The sequence below is a fragment of the Cervus canadensis genome, chromosome 9, assembly GCF_019320065.1.
Source record: "Cervus canadensis isolate Bull #8, Minnesota chromosome 9, ASM1932006v1, whole genome shotgun sequence".
Lineage (NCBI taxonomy): Eukaryota > Metazoa > Chordata > Mammalia > Artiodactyla > Cervidae > Cervus > Cervus canadensis.
The window spans coordinates 80986973-81004703 of record NC_057394.1 but is presented as its reverse complement, the minus strand read 5'-3'; the positions used below and the strand labels follow the sequence as shown (position 1 = coordinate 81004703).

The 17731-nt window shown below is 48.0% G+C and overlaps 1 protein-coding gene across 1 annotated transcript; it reads right to left on the bottom strand.

The window, feature by feature from the left end:
* Positions 1–3967: 3967 nt before the first annotated feature.
* SHISA2 (shisa family member 2) lies at positions 3968–9457 on the bottom strand. Its single transcript, XM_043478104.1, has 2 exons — positions 9120–9457; positions 3968–6159 (listed from the first exon to the last, which is right to left on the bottom strand). The coding sequence occupies exons 1-2, from the start codon at positions 9448–9450 to the stop codon at positions 5606–5608; spliced, it is 885 nt and encodes a 294-aa protein (XP_043334039.1). The 5' UTR covers positions 9451–9457; the 3' UTR covers positions 3968–5605.
* Between the last annotated feature and the right edge of the window lie 8274 nt (positions 9458–17731).

The window sequence follows — 17731 nt, the reverse complement described above, 5'->3', positions numbered from 1 at the left end:
GCCGGGCTCCTAGGCCTTCCTCTGGTTTTTTTAAGTTCCTGCGGCCACCCACTCTGGGTCTGGGGATTCCTTCACAGCTTCCTCAGACACTGTGATTTGTTCCTGTTCAAGACGCGAAGGAAACAAACAAAATAGGGAAGCGATCACGATAAAAAGTGCCATCCGAGCACTAACCAGGACAGACCCTGCTTACCGTCCAAGGTCAGATGAGATCAGGCACCTTCACCTTGAGGGTAGCGTACAGACTTAGAGAACGAACTCAACGGTTACCGGGGGGAAGCGGGAGGAAGGGATAGTTAGGGAGTTTGAGATGGACATGTACACATGGCTACATTTAAAATGGAGAACCAACAGGACCTACTGAATAACACAGGGAACTCTGCTCAATATCACGTAACAATCTAAATGGGAAAAGAATTTGAAAAAGAATCCGTTCAGTTCAGTCACTCAGGCCTGTCCGACTCTTTGCGACCCCATGGACTGCAGCATGCCAGGCCTCCCTGTCTATCACCAACTCCTGGAGTTTACTCAAACTCATGTCCATTGAATCAGTGATGCCATCCAACCATCTCATCCTCTGTCATCCCCTTCTCCTCCCACCTTCAACCTTTCCCAGCACCAGGGTCTTTTCAAATGAGTCAGTTTTTCGCATCAGGTGGCCAAAGTATTGGAGTTTCAGCTTCAGCATCAGTCTGAAAAAGAACAGATATATGTATATAACTGACTCACTTTGATGTACAGCTGAAACTATCACATTATTAATCAGTTATACTCCAATATAAAATAAAAAGTTAAAAAATTGACAAAAAATTTAAATAGAATAAAAACAAAAGACTCCCAACAAATTCAGTCGGCCACAGCTGCTGACACCTGACTCACTCGGCAGCAACTCATCAAGTCAGGTGCCCGAGACACTGGCCTTCCCTCCTGATGACTGACACAGTCAGTCTCATTTCTGAGCCCGGGGAACCCCTCTCCCCAGATCCCACCAGCGCACCGCCCTCTCCGGAACAGGCTAGGTATAGATGGCGTCAAACACCCATGACTCATTTTAATCTGCACTTTGACAGACTAGAGGAGGACCAGGCCAAGTTCCTGGGAAGTCACAATGTTAAAGTCAATTGTAAATAAACGTATTCCTTTTATACACTTAGGAAGTTTAAGCAACGAAAAGCAAGCATCTGTGCATTAATTTAAACCACTTTAATGAATAGCTGGGCACGTGTGTGGTGGGAAGATGTTATGTAAGTGAAAGACTGCTTTGAATTTGCAGGGAGACACTGTCAAAGTCTCGAGAGAAAAAGGGACAAAGGGTGATCGCTGTTATTGCGCAGGGGCCACTTGAGGAGAGAAAACAGTATTCCAAACTGTCTGAGCCCCACTTGTAGCTCTATTTAAACCTTTCTCCAGGTGACTAGTGGTAAAGAATCCTGCCAATACAGGAGACATGGAGTTCGAACCCTGGGTTGGGAAGATCCCCTGGAGGAGGGCATAGCAACCCACTCCAGTATTCTCGCCTGGAGAATCCCATAGACTGAGGAGCCTAGCGGGCTACAGTCCATGGGTTCACAAAAAAGTCTGACGCAACTTAGTGACTAATCAACAACTTTTCTCTCGTGTGCCCAGAACTTCTGCCCTGCTTGCCTCGCCAACCCCATTCTCACCTTCGTGCATTCCTCAGGAGATGCTTTCGGAGGAAACTTAAATCCTAATTTGTAACAAAACACAGAGAAAATACAAGTCACAGAATTCATGGAGCATGACAGTACAATCTTGAAAAAATGAGCTCAAGGTAAATTTAATAAATGAAATATGTCCTTAGTCATGAGTCTAAGGACTTGATTAGAAGCGGAAGTCTGGCTTCAAGGTGAGCATTGCAGAGTAAACACACTGGAAAAACACATTTGTCTCAATGGTCTTCTCGCCACTTTGACTGTTGATATTCTTGTTAAAATTTAACTTTCCCAGCGGCAGCATTAGAGATAGGAGATGGGGAGTTTCCAGGTTCTCAGGTGGATGCCAAGACCTAGTTAATTTCTTCCCTGCTGTCAAAGGATCTAACTTTCTTACAAACGGGAACCCCAAATGCCCCCGAACCATCATGAACCAGCCAACGCTGAAGTTTTCCACACAGAGGATGTAGCACTGACTATTTCCTGTCTGTATGTGCTCTTTTTCTTTTCCCCACGGTTTACAATGTTTCTGTGGGGTGCCCGTTACACTTTACCAGTTCTGATTTCCTGGCAGTAAGGCAGGTATACCAAAACCAGGTGTTTGAACGTCTTTATGGATATTTTGTCAGCTACATTTCTCCGGTTTTGACCAAAACTGAAGAGACCTGAAGTTGCTTCTAGGGATGTTATATTGTTTTGAAAGACCAAGTAGCATTCATTAAGTGAAAAACTCATTTCCTTCATTAAAGTGCACTTTTGCTTGAATCATGATATTGAAAAGAAGACAAAGTCAGACAGTCTCGTATAGAGAAGCAGGCGCCCTCCATCTCTGTGTTTAGAAAAGGCTGCTGAGAACGCTGCATGGGGACTCCAGCGCCAAGTAACGATGGACTGGACTGTGTGTGTGTGAGTCACTCAGTCGTGTTCAACTCTGCAACCCCCCAGGCTCCTCTGTCCATGGTGATTCTCCAGGTAACAATAGTGGAGTGGGTTGCCATTTCCTTCTCCAGAGATCTTCCCAAGCCAAGGATTGAACCCTCATCTCCTGCCCTGGCAGGTGGATTCTTCACCACTGAGCCACCTGGGAAGCCCATGGACTAGATTAGGGGTTGGGAAAGTGGAAGTCGCTCAGTTGTGTCCAACTCTTTGTGATGCCATGGACTATATAGTCCATGGAATTCTCCAGGCCGGAATACTGGAGTGGGCAGCTTTCCCTTCTCCAGGGGATCTTCCCGACCCAGGGATCAAAGCCAGGTCTCCTGCATTGCACTCAAAGAACCCAGGCAGATTCTTCACCAGCTGAGCCACAAGAGGGTGGGAAACCATGGCCTCATGGCCTAATCTGGCACACTGGATTTGTTTAGCCCTAAGGCTAATAATCAGAGAAGGCAATGGCGACCCACTCCAGTACTCTTGCCTGGAAAATCCCATGGACGGAGGAGCCTGGTGGGCTGCAGTCCATGGGGTCCCTAGGAATCGGACACAACTGAGCGACTTCACTTTCACTTTTCACTTTCATGCACTGGAGAAGGAAATGGCAACCCACTCCAGTGTTCTTACCTGGAGAATCCCAGGGACTGCGGAACCTGGTGGGCTGCCGTCTATGGGGTCGCACAGAGGCGGACACGACTGAAGCGACTTAGCAGCCGCAGCAGGGCTAATAATAGCTTTAATATTTTGAAATGGCTAGGGAAAAAAAATCAAATCAAAAGTAGAGTATTTTGTAACATGTGAAAATTACATAAAATTCAGATTTCAGTGTCCATCTATCAGGTTTTATTGGAGCCCAGACACGCTCATTTATGTGCCTTCTATGGCTACTTTTGTGCTGTAATGGCAGAGCCGCATAGTTTTAGAGACAACAGGCAAAGGCTAAAATATTTACAATCTGGCTCTTTACAGAAAAAAAAAAAGTTTGCCAATCTTTCGTCTGGGCGATCTCTGAGGCTCCTTTCACCTCCAAATTCCTAGGAATTTTACTTCCTTAGATAAGCTAGAATCCTCCGTCAAAGACAAGGTACAGAACACACATTAGCCTGATAGTACAATGACCCCAGAAGGACTGCTTATTTAGTGCTGTCAACATTTCCCAAGATACATGTAAAATGACACCCACTGACTCAGAACACACCATCACTTTCCCAGATATTAATCACTTTTAAAGGCAGGCTCTTGGTTCTAGAAAGCAGTACTTATGATTTTTAGCAATTTTACTCTATTAACAGGTTTAATAGACCATCTGAAAAATTACCAAGTAGAATGAAAATTTAAAAAAAAAAAAACTCTCCTAGGAATTCATCCCATAAAATATTTATTAATAAGTAAAATGATTTTCCCCTGCCTTTGGTTATTAAGAGGTTTGATGGAGTATCTTGTTGACACCAATTGCCAACAATGGTTTTACATTATTCAGTCATGAGATAACAGGTAGAGATGCACATAAGCAATCAAACAGGTAGACAGATGATTAATGACAGATAACCACAGATACAGATATAAATATGTAAAAGACCATACCTTATGACCATTTAATTACAAATCTTGGTTTTGCTAGCATTTGGAAATTTACTGGCACACATTTTGACTTATTTCTTATAAGTGAACAATACACAAATAAAGTCGCTTGAGATTCATAATTCACCACGCTGGTAATGAATACAGTGCTTGCTGAGAACCGAGAGAGAGGAAAACAAGAACTAACTTTGTGGGGAAGAAAGACAATATCTACTTTGAAAAGCTCTTCTCAACTTAACAGTCCCTCTTGCTTGAAAAATAAGACATTTTGATAACGACAGTATAAAAAGCCTATGATTTGCACAGTAAATCGTATTTATGGTTTAAATTTCATCCCAAGACTGGGATTATGGCTGAGAAACGATACTAAGTATCTTTATAAAGCATGTGAGTTTTTATAGGGAAAACAAGAAAATGTTTTATCAGATCTAGGCAGAAAGGCTGATGTTATAACATTTATAACAACAGTAATGACCTGCACTCAGTACCACATAGACATGGAGATCTGAACATCAAAGAGAATGAAAGCCAAGCCATACCACACGGCAAAATTAAAAAGTAACCTGGAGAAGTAGCAGGTGATAGAGTTTATGATTTCAACACAAAAACAATTACTTCTTCTCAGATATCAATGTAAAGCCAGAAATTTAAAAGATACAATCAAGAAGGGGATGAATGGTTTTATTACTACACCATCCACTACTTCAAGATTAAAATAATCCCAGAGTTCTGAAATGTCATCAGTTAAGAACTATACAATTTCTTTCAGTCTTTTTTTTTAATGTAGAAAATCACTTTGTAATAAGATCTCTACACAAGGTAAAAAAGCACAAAACAGACCCCCAAAAAGCACAAAAATAGATAATATATATATCTTTTTACAACAAATTAAGATGTGCCTGGGAAATACTGAGATCAAGGACTAACGTCTGAGTCCAGGTTGGCTGCCTTTTATAAGAACTGTTGTTCTTGGCATCTCCCCTAAAACCTTAGATGCTTATTAGAAACCGGCCCAGGTAACAGGGAGGGAACAGCAATTCTGATCTTGTACAAAACAAAAGAAAAAAGAAGTAATAATAACAAAATAATAAAAACGCTCCATCTGTTTACAAAATTCTTTTGACAGCCATACCTCAAGGGCACTTAAAGGCTTACAGGTGTCACGGAGCCGTTGGTAACGACACAGGTATCTCCAGGGACTGCTCTTTCCCATCGTAAATCAATCATTAACCAGGATAAACAAATCTAGACAGGCTAATGTGGAGAAAGATGTTTTCATACAGTTTGGGGGCAAATGAAGCCATCCAACAGAACCGTGCCATAAGCAACACCGCCAGACACAGACTTCCAGGCTGGCATCCTTCCCAAGCCCACGCGCCAGCTCAGCCGTCTGGTCCAGGCCCCGGCCGCCCTCTGAGTTACACGGTCACCGCTGGGTACATCTTCTGTTCACTGTTAGTGTGAGGGAAGGGAGCCTGGAGCTGCCTGTAGCCCGTCTGCAGCCCATCCAGGAACGGGGGCACCGGGGTCAGGGGCACCGAGTCTGGCTGCACGGTGTACCCCACGAAGGGCGGGTGGAGGTACTGCCCCTGATGGGGCACAATCTGGGTGGCCTGCTGGCAGTTGAGCACAGAGAAGTTCGTGGGCATGTTCACATACACGTTGTTCATGGTGCCCTCGGGCAGGCAACAGTTGGTCTGGGACCTGGTCGGGGGTGCCCGGGCCCCCGAGTTGGCGCTGGAGCTCGAGCTGGCGGCCGTGCTGGACTGGCGGGAGGAGGAACCCCGCGAGGTGCTGGCACTCGGGATCATGGGGATGGTCTCCACCAGGCGGGGCCCTCCCGGGGCCCGGCTCAGCTGCGGTTCCTGCTTGGGCCGGAGGCATCTGCAGCAGCAGGCGGCCACGAGGGACCCCAAGACGATGAAGGCGACAAACACTGACCCGACGATGAGGAAGGGCACGTAGATGGGGACTGAAGAAAAGGAGAGAGATATACCATGATGACTTCCTGGAAGGAGGCAGTAAAAATCTGAGGACTTCCTGGAGGGATGCAGTAAAAATCGGTGATGGGCAGCAGAGGTGAATAAATGAGCCGCGCCAGTACCCAGAACCTCGGGACCGCGGCCGGGCTGGTGTGTGCGCTGATCGGCAGCGCACAGCATAGGAAGCACCGTCTTTATCAGGAGCTTAGGAAAAGGGGGTGAGGAATAGGACCTGCCTGCAGACTCGGGGGTCGGTTCCCAAAGCAAAGCTGTTAACGCTGACAGCTAGACTCACCAATCACAACACTCTTTGAGGCAGATATCCAATTTAGTAAAAATATGAGTTTTGCACATTGAGTTTATTCTAAAATTTCTACAGTAACTGCACTGCCCACATTTCAGTCTGCCCTAAAGTTTGTGTGGTCTGCACAGAAATGAGTCGATAGTATTTCAAAATCTTTTTTCTTTTCCCCAGAAAGTTATTTGCATTCCTTGCAAACTTCTTTGACCATTTTTTCGCAGGTTCTTGTTTCACAGGCAAATAAATCAAAAATTTAGGTCACATCCTAGTCACAACCATTTCCAAAAAGAGTTTGTAAGGCACAAAGGTCAAAGAAGGGTTTTAAGGGGAAAAAGCCCTCCCATACACATTTGCCAAGCTGAAGGCTGATAACTGGGAGGCGGTGGGGAGGGAGCAGGGGAGCTGTCCAGACAATGGGTCAGCATGAAACAAGGTACCCAGGAGGACAACTGTCTCCAGGGGCACCAAGAAGGGCCTAGGCAGGACCAGGTGGTGGAAGAGGAGTCACAGGCCTGGCTTAGGACACTGGATTCTGTGTGGAAAGCCCCAGGGAAAGCCATAGAACATATAGCAGTGGACATCGTACCTAGCCAGTAAGATTTATTCCAGAAAATAAAACCGTCAAGATAAAAATACACACTTTCCTAAAATCAGTAGTGAGCTCCATTTTTAAAATTATTTTACTTACAAAGATCTTGGGGGGTGTTGTGGGCCTAGCACTATGGGGTTTCAGAAGCTGGACACACTGGCTTGATGGGGTCTGTGGGCCCCACCCTACATGACCATGTCTTTTGAGGTATTCCTTCCCATCTCCCTGACTATCTGATTGGACATGAGGACAAGGACTGGTCCCACCGGTCTCGGTCAGTACACGGTCCAGGAAGATGCGCAGCTACCCGGCACCCGAGGGCAGAGACTCAAAACACTCTCTTATCCTAACTGTCCACTAAGGCAGCGGCTGTTCTAACCATGCTCCTCTGACAGCACTGATATTTCTGGAGTTGGTGTTTCTAGGACACAGAACCACACAGAGTCACAGAAAAAAGATGGCTTGTCAGTAAAACATACTTTATTAAGCATGTAACCAAAGGCTGATGATGGAAGATAACATTTTCTAAATTAAGATACCAGCCTTATATGTTATTGAGAAGTAAACGAATTAACAGTTAAGAAAAAGTACCCCAAACGTTATAGTATAACTAACTGAAAGCAGTTTAAGTCCACATAATGAGTTTTGGGGGGAAATAACTGTTCTCTTTCCAGGATTTTAATCAGAAGCCTAAATAACTATGCAAGGCAGAGAAGGCAGTGCTCCTAGAAGCCCTGGAGACTGCTTGATTAGACATGCTGTCCTTACTGAATGCAGAAGCGCAGGGCTTTTAGGAAAACAGATCCAAAAGTGCAACTCAGAAGGCATCTGCTCACACGACAGGATTGTGAGAAGCCGGCTGCCCACTGACTGGTCCGCAGTCACCGCGGCATCTGGGAGGCCATCTACAGCCAACTGGGCAGCCGGCGGGAGCCCAGTGCCTTGGCTCCTCCCTCCAGCTCCAGGTCTGCTCTGTGGCCACACACCCAGCTGCACTGGGCTCGCCTTCCAGGACAGCTCCTCGTCTGGAGTCACCCTCCCTTCTCCTGTTCAGAGTCAAGGCAGAGATCAGGAAGAGCGGCTAACAGAAATGTGTGACTGCAAGGGGAAGGACACCGAAAGGAGCTGCCACTCACAAGCCCAGCCAGTTCTGGGAAGAGTGACCAGCAGAGCAGGGCTCAGGCAGCTGGAACCCAGGAGGCTCGGGGTGCAAAGTCCTCTCCTTCTCAATACCTGCCAAAGAATCAGAGGAGATGCCCCTCCGGGCTACAGGTGCCCTGCCACCTCCATCGGACCATGTCCTCCCTCCCTGGACACATCCTGGGTGGACCCTCGAGGTAGGAAGGGGCCTTGGAGGCTGGTGACAAGCAGAGGAGGTGGAACCTACCAAAGGCTTTCAGGCGTATATTTTTCCAACTCTAACTTCGGCAATTTAAAAAACTATAATTAAAAAATCAAAGCCACAAAGTGCAAGACTGGCAGCGCTCTGATGTCACACGCACCAGGTCTGACGTGGTAAGGAGACCCGGCCAGAGGAGTGTGTCTTAGGGAAAGCTAAACTCTCCCGGGGTATGGGGGCGCCGCGTCACCATCACCCCGGGGAAGACCCCGGAGCTGTCTCCCCTCCGGGGAGCCCTCGAGTGCCCCCGCCAGGACAGGACCCTTTGCCGGGACTTATATTCATGGAGACAGGAGACACGGGGAGGGGCACAGAGACCCCCGGGGAGGAGGAACGTGGGGCTGTCTGTGGCCAACCCTGACTTGCATGTTACGATCTTGTTTGTTTCGGGAAAAATCCAAGCCAAGCCACCCTAAAGCTGACAGATGGGGCAACTGAGGCCCAGGGCACTACACCGGTGTCCGGTTCCGCACACATTAAAGGCTGGGCCACAGTGCAGACACCGTCCCCCGCCTACCGCCCCCCGCCCCCCCCCCGCCCAGTCCAGACCCCAGGCCCGCAATCGCAGCCTCCTAACACCGCCACCCCCCCTCCAGGCTCGCGGGGCCCGCCGGCGAGCCAGCGCCCTTCCGGCTCGCCCTGGCCGGCCGGGTCCGCCTACCTGCCGAGCCGTCGGGGCCGTCTTTGTCCGCGCGGCCGGGCTCGCCGGCTCCCTGCTGGCGGTCGTTGTCGCAGCCGCCCTGGTCCAGGCGCGCGTCGGCGCTGGAGCAGCAGTAGCGCAGCGCGCAGCTGCCGCAGCAGATGGTGGCGTCGCCGCCGTCGAAGCGCTCGGGGCACTGGAAGCCGAGGCGCCAGACGCCCTGCGCGTCCAGCCAGCCGTGGCAGTACTCGCCGCTGGCCAGCGCCCCGGCCGCCAGCAGCGCGGCCAGCAGCAGCCGCAGGAGTGAAGTGGCGTCCGGGGAGGCGGCGGCCGGGTGGCGGCCGGCCCACATGGCACCACCCTGGGCGCAGGCGGCGCGTCTTCCGAGGGCGCAGAACCGACTCCGGCGCCCTGGTCCCCGCGGTGCCGAGGCCGGGTCCTCTTCGCCGAGTGTCGGGTCCGCGGGTCACCGCCCCCGCCGCGACGTCCGGGACCTAAGCCATGCCCTCCCTCGGCCGGCGGCGCGGTCCGAGCAGAGGCAGCCTTGGACTCGTGGGCACTCGCCGACCGAGCTCTCCGGGTTACGAGTCAGAGGGTCCCCGGGGCTGCCGTGGCGCAGCCCCCGGAGGCTTCACCCGCGACGGGACCCTGCCCGTGCATCCCCGAGGGGACGCTCACTCTAGCCGGACCACCAGTGGGCGCGCCGCGGCGTACCCAGAGCCGGGGCGCTCCGCCGAGTTTAAGCCCAAGGGTCCAGAGTGCGTCTCTTTGCCTTTATACCCCGCGCGGGCGGTGAGAAGAGCCCAGGAAGCCGGGCAGCGGGCGCAGGGCTCCGGGCAGCAAGTGCAGCGGTCGGCCGCGCCCAGCCTTCTGCGCTCCGAGCTCGGTCCGCATGGCTCCGGCCGCGCCACCCGGGCAGCGCACCTCCCCACCACCCGGCCGCAGCCCCCACGATCCGCTCCGCGGCCGGACGGTCGGTCTCCAGACGCTCGCGGGCGTCCTGGACGTAGATGCGGGTCCGTCGCGCCCCGCCGCGGTCCCGGGAGCCGGCCGGGCTGGCGGTGGCCGCTGCTGCTGCTGGGCGCGGATCCAGGCGGGCGGCTCGCCCCGCTCCCCTCCTCTGCTCTCCGGCCGCGGCCAGCTCTGTCTGGCGCTCCTTCTCCGCCGGCTCTGCGCCCTTGCGGGGGGCGGGGGGCGGTGGGTAGGGAGCGCGCACAGCCGGGCGCCTCCCACTGAAGTCTTGGTCCCCCCGGGCTGCGGACGAAGCCGAGCGCAGGGACTCCGCGCGCGCGGCTCCGACTCTGGGGCCCGGCGGCTGCGCTGCGCTCTTAAGAGGGGCGGGCGCCGCGGACGCGCATGCGCGCTGGCCCACCGCCCCCCTGCTCCTGCCTCCCCGGCCGCCCGCCCTGCACCTTTGGACTCCTGCGGCCGCGGGCGGTGGGCTGCAGGCTGGAAGGCGGGCGGGAGACCCGGGCCGGAGCTGACACAGTAACAGCAGTCCTGGCAATAAGGACAAACTAAACGTGTTTCTGCAGGTCTTAGGCATTCACAGTTCAGTTTGATTCTCAAAACTCCCCAAAGAAGGATGATAACTGCGCTCCACTTGGCAGACACTGAAAGTTGTCGCTCAGAATCACTGTCCCACTTAGTTCCAGGCCCCTGCTGTCCAGGCCTCGGCCAGCCACGCACGGACCGGGGGCCGCGCGGTGGGCTCGGGCCTCTACTAGGTGGGACGGAGAATGCCCCAATGGGGCCTCCTTCCCATGATTTGTGTCGCTTCTTGTCTTTCTAAATTTGGGCCGAGCGATTTATTGGACCCAGGCAGAAAGGTGCCTGGGCCTCACATTTGGCCCCGGCGGTGTAGACAGCTGTGGGAGGAAGCAAACAAGGCTCCTGACAGACCCTCAGCGCGGCTTTGAGGAGGAGAAATTGATAGCTGCTGACCTGCGGAAGCAGCAGTGACAGGTGCTGACACTATTAAAGCCTCCAGATTATTTTTAAAAGATCTGGTGACCCAGCCAACAAGGTCTGCTAGTCAGCAACCTGAAATCTAGGCCTCATCTGACCAGAAGAAGAACCTTGCATTGTGCTGGCCTTAGTTTCCTCCTCTGTAAAGTGGAGCACAGAACCTGCAGGGGTTTCCGAGGTAGCACTTAGGGGTAAGGAACCTGTCTGCCAATACAGGAGACATAAGAGACACAGGTTCAATCCCTGGGTTGGGAAGATCCCTTGGAGGAGGGCATGGCAACCCACTCCAGTATTCCTGCCTGGAGAATCCCAGGGACAGAGGAACCTGGTGGGCTACAGTCCATGGAGTTGCAAAGAGTCAAAGACAACTGAGCAACTTAGCATACACACACACACACACACACACACGACCCACAGAGGTCCCTTCCAAGTCCATGACCGTGTAACACAAGGCAGTTTTATTCACAGCGCTTGTGTAGGCTGGGCCACCTGTCCGACTCAAGTAGGGTGGCTACCCTGCCAGCCACCACACAGAATCAAAGGAAAAAACCTACCTTACGCCCTGGAAACAAACATCTTACTCTTCAGTAAACCTCTCTCTAAGCACTGCACTTTACTTCATTTCATTGTGGGGAGGCGTGTATTTTTAGCTTCAGAAAATTGTGCATTTAAATGCACCAGCCAGGAACTTTTCTAAACCGAGTAAATTAACAAAATTTTAATATCAAATTATTTGTTCCACAACTACATGCTAAGCAGTCTCAGTGTACTCTGGGTTGGGTACTGGGGGTTCTCCAAAAAGCCAGACATCCTGGCCATTTCCTCCAAACAGAGCTGAAAGTCAACGGAAATTGGACAGAGACACAAAGAACTGACTAAGCAAAGATGGTACAAGTATTATAAAGCTGAGTGGTGATGTCCAGAGTCAGTTTAAGCACATAACCTGGGGGTGGGGAGGTGGGTGGGAGGGTCAGAAGAATCATCAGAGCAATGGCATTTGTCCAGATGAAGTGGAGGGAAGACTCAGGTGTTAAGATTGGGTCTTTTTCTTAGAAGATACTATGAGCAAATGTTTACTGAGTGCTTCCTCTATGCTGGACACAGGGCTGAGTTTTACCTGAGTAATCCTCACAGCAACCCCACAAAGAAGACATAATGACTTGCCCCACTTTACTGGTGAGGATAGCCCTCGAAATCCTTACAAACAGAAAGTGACAGTTTCCTGGACTCCAAAGCCTGCCCACTATGCTGCTGGTCACCAGGCTCCACTACAAAAAGCCTGGAATGAACTTCAGAGTCTATACCAATGACCAGATGGTTAGGCAGCATTATTTTCCTATGGCACCATAAAATAACTAGGGTGGTGTTCAAAGGTTTAATCCTTTACCTTGCTTTTTGTCTTGGGGCAGGGGGAAATGCAAGGGAACTGTCCATTTCTTCAGACAGCACCTATGTCATATCTTCCTTCCACTATACATTTATCCACTTCTCCGAAACACCCACCATTTGTCAGAGTTTACTAATAAAGAAAGCAATGTTGGTCATTTTCATATGGAAATTGATTTATGAGCTGGTGATACCTGAGCCTAAACACAAGTTTTTCCCAAACAGTTCACAACTTAGTCCACAACCAGCAGACTTGGAAGTGCAAAGCTTTGAGCAAATTCATCCTTTTTTTTTTTTGCATTGCTGTGTTCCTGTAATCCCTAAAAGTGAAGGAGTGGCCTCTCCTGTGATTGCTCAATGCGGTGGTTGACTGTCTTCAATGCTCATGGAGAGTTTATATCACTCTGTTCCTCAATCTGACTTGATTTTACTTTTTCTTTGTGTATCTAGTATGTTGTACTGAAGTTTTATAAAATAAGTTGTCAGGTACTTACTGGGCATCTCTGTGAGAGGTGCTACCTGAACATAGTAAGGTGGTGGAACTCCTTCCATAAAAAATTCCCTGACCATCCTCAACAGATAGCCTTAAACTATTTTACTAGTCTCTTCTGAGCAGCTGTAATTAGTTATCAAAATATATAGGTAGTAGTAATAATAATTTATTATAATCAAAACTAAATGTCAGGCAGTCTGCCAGAGTAGATTTAAACACCAATGAAGGTGTGCCCTTTTAAAAAGTTGAATTCTATAGACACTAACTACAGATTTTTCAGTTTGTTTTACCTTTCAGTCTGTGCCTATATACAGATATATGTGAATAAAATGCAATTATTTAAAAACAAATTTCTGACATATCTTCAAGAGTACAAGTACAAAGTCACAGAACTATAGAAATCATTACTTATAACTTTGCTAACTGGACTTGATGCAAATCATATGAGGGTAGTCATATTTCATTTGTCTGGCAGTTCTAAAACTTGCAAGATCTACAGTGATTTTCTATAAATTTCAGGAAGAGCAGAAGGTCACTACCATCTGCACACCAGTCAGCAGTCTGTTTAGGAAGAATGTCTTTCCCTGGGTTCATTCGCTTCTTTCCGTCCCCTTTTATAAATGGGAGCAGTAATGAAAACTCACATTTGGTTTACCAGGATTTCTTTCAAGTTAAAGTGTTTGTGTTAACGAATGAGACCACAAACCCAAACAAATATGCTAATTTACCTTTCTTTAATTTTGTCTTGTGGTTACCTAACCTCATCTGAAAATAAAAATGGTCATAAAACTCTGAAAAAAAAATTCCTGTTGTTTTAAAAGTTTTCATCTTTCATCCTCCTGTTTTTTCCTTGTAATTAATACACTGACTTTCAGGAAAGTAATTTCCATATTTAAAATTCTTTTCCTTCTCATCTACTATTCACTTTAAACATTTAGCATACTTCTCTTCCTGCCCCACCCTCATCCCTAACTCCACAGTTTAATGAACCATTTTTATGTTGATTTTTCTGTTTACTAGTGGTATATTTTCTTTTTGAAGATATGGAGTTAAACACCAGCCAGGACTTCCAGTAATGCCAGAGTACCTGAAAGGGTGACATAAATAAAATCAACACACCATCAAAAAGCCTGCAGCAAGTTTTTGCAAATTATATGAGAAGAGTCTAGTATCCAGAGTGTATATACAACTCAAAAGCAATCCAATCATAAAAGAAGCAGAGAAGTTGAATAGACATTTCTCTAAAGAAGACAGTCTGACAAACGCATGAAAAGACGTTCAACATCTTTAGGGATCTTCCCAACCCAGGGATCGAAATGGAGTCGCCCACATTGCAGGCAGATTCTTTACTGTCAAGAGCCACCAAGGAATCCCAGTCACTATCACAATAATACTTCGCACCTACTAGGATGGCAATAGTAGTAATACTAAAGATAATAATAAACAGAAAATAACAAGTGTTGGAGAGAAACTGGAAACCTTGCACTTTGCCAACTGGGAATACGAACCACTGTGCGAAGCAAGTTGACGGTTCCTCAAAAGTTACAGAATTGCCTATGACCCTGCAATTCCGCTCCTAGGTGCACACACCCAAAAGAGTTGGAAACTTGTGTCCATACAAAAAATTGTACACATAACAGCACTATTTATCATGGTCAAAAAAGTAGAAACAACTCAGTGTCCAGCCACTGATGATCAGATAAACAAAAGGTGGTCAATCCATACAACTGGAATATTATCAAGTACTGACACCTGCTACAGAACGGATGAACTTTGAAAAGACTATGGTAAACCAAGGAAGCTAGACACAGTCAGACACCTCTGAATGTAATTCCTACCCTCTAAAATGAATGCTGCAAGTTCTCCATTATGGACTTCAATTATGACCCTCCCCGCCCCCCGCCCCCCACCAAATGCACAGGCTGAAGCCCTAACCCCTCAATGTGACTCTAAGAGGACAGAGGACGCTGGGGATAAAAGCCTTGGAAGGCAGGCTCAGAGGGAGGGAACTCCTGATTGGAGCCTCCCAGGGCCCTGCCTAACTGAATCCTTTTGAGGCTGAAGGTGAGAGTGGCTTTGCAATGAAGGAAGCTGAGAAAAGAAACAAGCTGTTTCCTGGGTGTCACCAGGTGAAACGGGAAAGTTTGCCATCCACAGAACCAGTGCCAGAAACTTCCATCATTTGCAGTGTTGTGGGGGGTGGGACATCACCAGGCCTTCCCCAAGCAGAAGCCTGGGCACTGGGGCTCTGGGTACCACTGAGACCCAGGGCTGGCCCAGCAGGCTGCCAGCTTCAGTGGGTACCACAAAGGTGAGTCTGAGAAGCTCAGTCACCCAAGGATTCCCCCAGTGGAGAGGACTTTCCAGGTGGGGCAGGGCTGGCCCTTGCAGAGCAAGACAACCTGGAATCATGTCTAATGCTATGTAGTATGAAAGGATGTCATTTTTACACAGAATTCAAATTTCATATCTTTAACTTAATAATTCAGAGGTCACTTTGAGCCCATTGGTTCCTTGGGATTTCTCACTCTTAAGATCATTGTTTTTATATGCCCGGGTCATAGGGAAAAAATCCCATTCATCCTGGGTGTTTAGATTTGACATAAATGGGAATTTCCTTCATCAAAGCTGCCTTACTAGTCTCCTGGCGAAAACATAAAAAGATAAAAGAACCATTGTGCTGCTTTTTTGAGCAGAAACGGGATGATGGAATTTACAGTGCAGCCTCACAGCCCTCATAATTACCCCTGTCCAAACACTTTAACTTTTCCAAACTGAGCCCTCCCCCGTGTCACGGTGTCGACATTTTTTTGGGTACCTTTTGGATTAGTATGAGATTTTCCTTGGCTTTTGCAAGAAGTCAGCCTCTCAGGAAGCAACTGAATTAAACTTCACATTTGTTTAAAAGACCTTGGATAACACCCCACATTTGTGTTTCCTCAAAATGTCTTCACTAAAAGAATACAGGAAGAATGTTCTGTACTGTGTAGTATTCAGATGAGCGGAGAAAAGTTTGATGAGTCTGTGTCCCATGAATCTAATTTAGCAGCCCAATTATACTTCAGACTCAAGTATTTCAGACCATTTTGCAGCTTTGCAGCATTCAGGGCACTGCTTGCTTGATATTGTAAGTTCTCAGATAATGTAACTGTTCTCTGGACAGTTTCCAACTGGCTAGCCTTCATTACCTACTTAGAAGAAAGGGTTGTTTTATTTTTTTTAATGTTTTTACATTAGAACATATGCTTGAATAGCTCAAAGACTGAAGCTCCGTCAGCTAATAAGGACCACTGACTACTGAACATCTGGTATGTGCTGGGCATTGTGCTGAATTCTTTGATTATCATTACAGTGTCTCTCCTAATAAGTTTACTAAGAAAGCATTTTAAAAAGGTTTCTTCATCCACTTCTCTAAAATTTCCAAAGAAGTTAAAAAGGAATTTCCAGCCTACACAGAATGTCATCCAATTAATTTTAACACAAGTATCATTAGCATTCCTTTCGCAGTCTTTATGGTCAATGAACCAGTTACTAAGGTGACACAAATGAGATGTCTTAGAAGACGACAAACCGCTGGCATTCTTAATTTCGATCACCTTTTTGGTGCACAGCAGTTTGGAAGTAGGTTGACTGACTTTAGAGATAAGTCCAGAAGAAAATATTTAAAAAGTGGAAAGCAGGAGAGTATAGAAAGACTTCAGGTGATGAGCTACTGTGACGGAGGTAAAAAAAGATGCTGGATTTGCTTCAGAACACCCTTTAACGATGTGGGCTTTAGTCTCCAGTACAGAGAAAGCAGACTAGAGCAAGTGCAATCAATTCACGGAGAGTGATACTTAAAGCACATCATCTAACCAGTGTAGGTGCAGAAGCAGGAACATGGAGGATGAAAATAGGGGGTGAAATTGCCTAGCCCCTACCTTCCTTAAGAGCTTGGGCTTCCCTGATGGCTCAGAGGAAGGAATCTGCCTACAATGCTGGAGACGCAATTTCCATCCCTAGATTGGGAAGATCCCCTGGAGGAGGAAATGGCTATCCACTACGCTATTCTTGCTGGGCAAATTCCATGGATGGATGGAGGAGCCTGGCAGGCTACAGTCCATGGGGTTTCAAAGAGTCAGACACGACCGAAGTAACTGAGCACACATACTCCAGCCTCGGAAGAGGGAAGGATGTCTTAGAACAGCTGTGCCATAGACAGGGCCAAGACCGGTTACTCTCTCAAGATTCCTTACTAGTGTTTCCTGACTCTTACTATGCAATGTGTAGTGTCAGGCTTATAATAAAGAAAACAAATGCGGTTCATCTTTGTTCCTATGACATCAGTCAAGCTTCCTGACATCCTTCAACAAAGAAAACATTTTAAAACAAAACGTTGCCTCCAAAAATGTACCTGGTATCCCATCCCTGTAATAGTTTAAAGTTTTGGAATAATATGCATATTTAACACTTTTGCGGGGGGCGGGGGGAGAGACAGTAAGAAGGTGACCCCCTGCTTGAGGGCTATCTTCAGACCTGGTCTCTGTCTGTCTGCAGAAGTAACGAGACTCTAGTTCCTGTGCATTCAGAAGGCAACCAGAGTGGGTTTCAGATGTAGGCAATTTACATTTATAGACCAGGTCAAGCAAACTGGACAGTTTAAGTGAGCACTGAGTGAAGGGGAACATAAATGTGCTGGAGCCAATAAGTGGCGTATTTATAGAGTGCAGTAAAACCGGTATCTCTCACTCCACGTGGAGAAGTCCTGCCAAGTGAACACAGTGGTCCTGATACTGAGTGCTGAAGC

Bases quoted from the DNA above. Each gene is read 5' to 3' on its own strand.
- SHISA2 (XM_043478104.1), bottom strand. From the start codon at position 9,450: ATGTGGGCCGGCCGCCACCCGGCCGCCGCCTCCCCGGACGCCACTTCA. The intron at 6,160-9,119 runs GTAGGCGGACCC...CCTTTTCTTCAG, and splicing joins CGGCCCCGACGGCTCGGCAG to TCCCCATCTACGTGCCCTTC.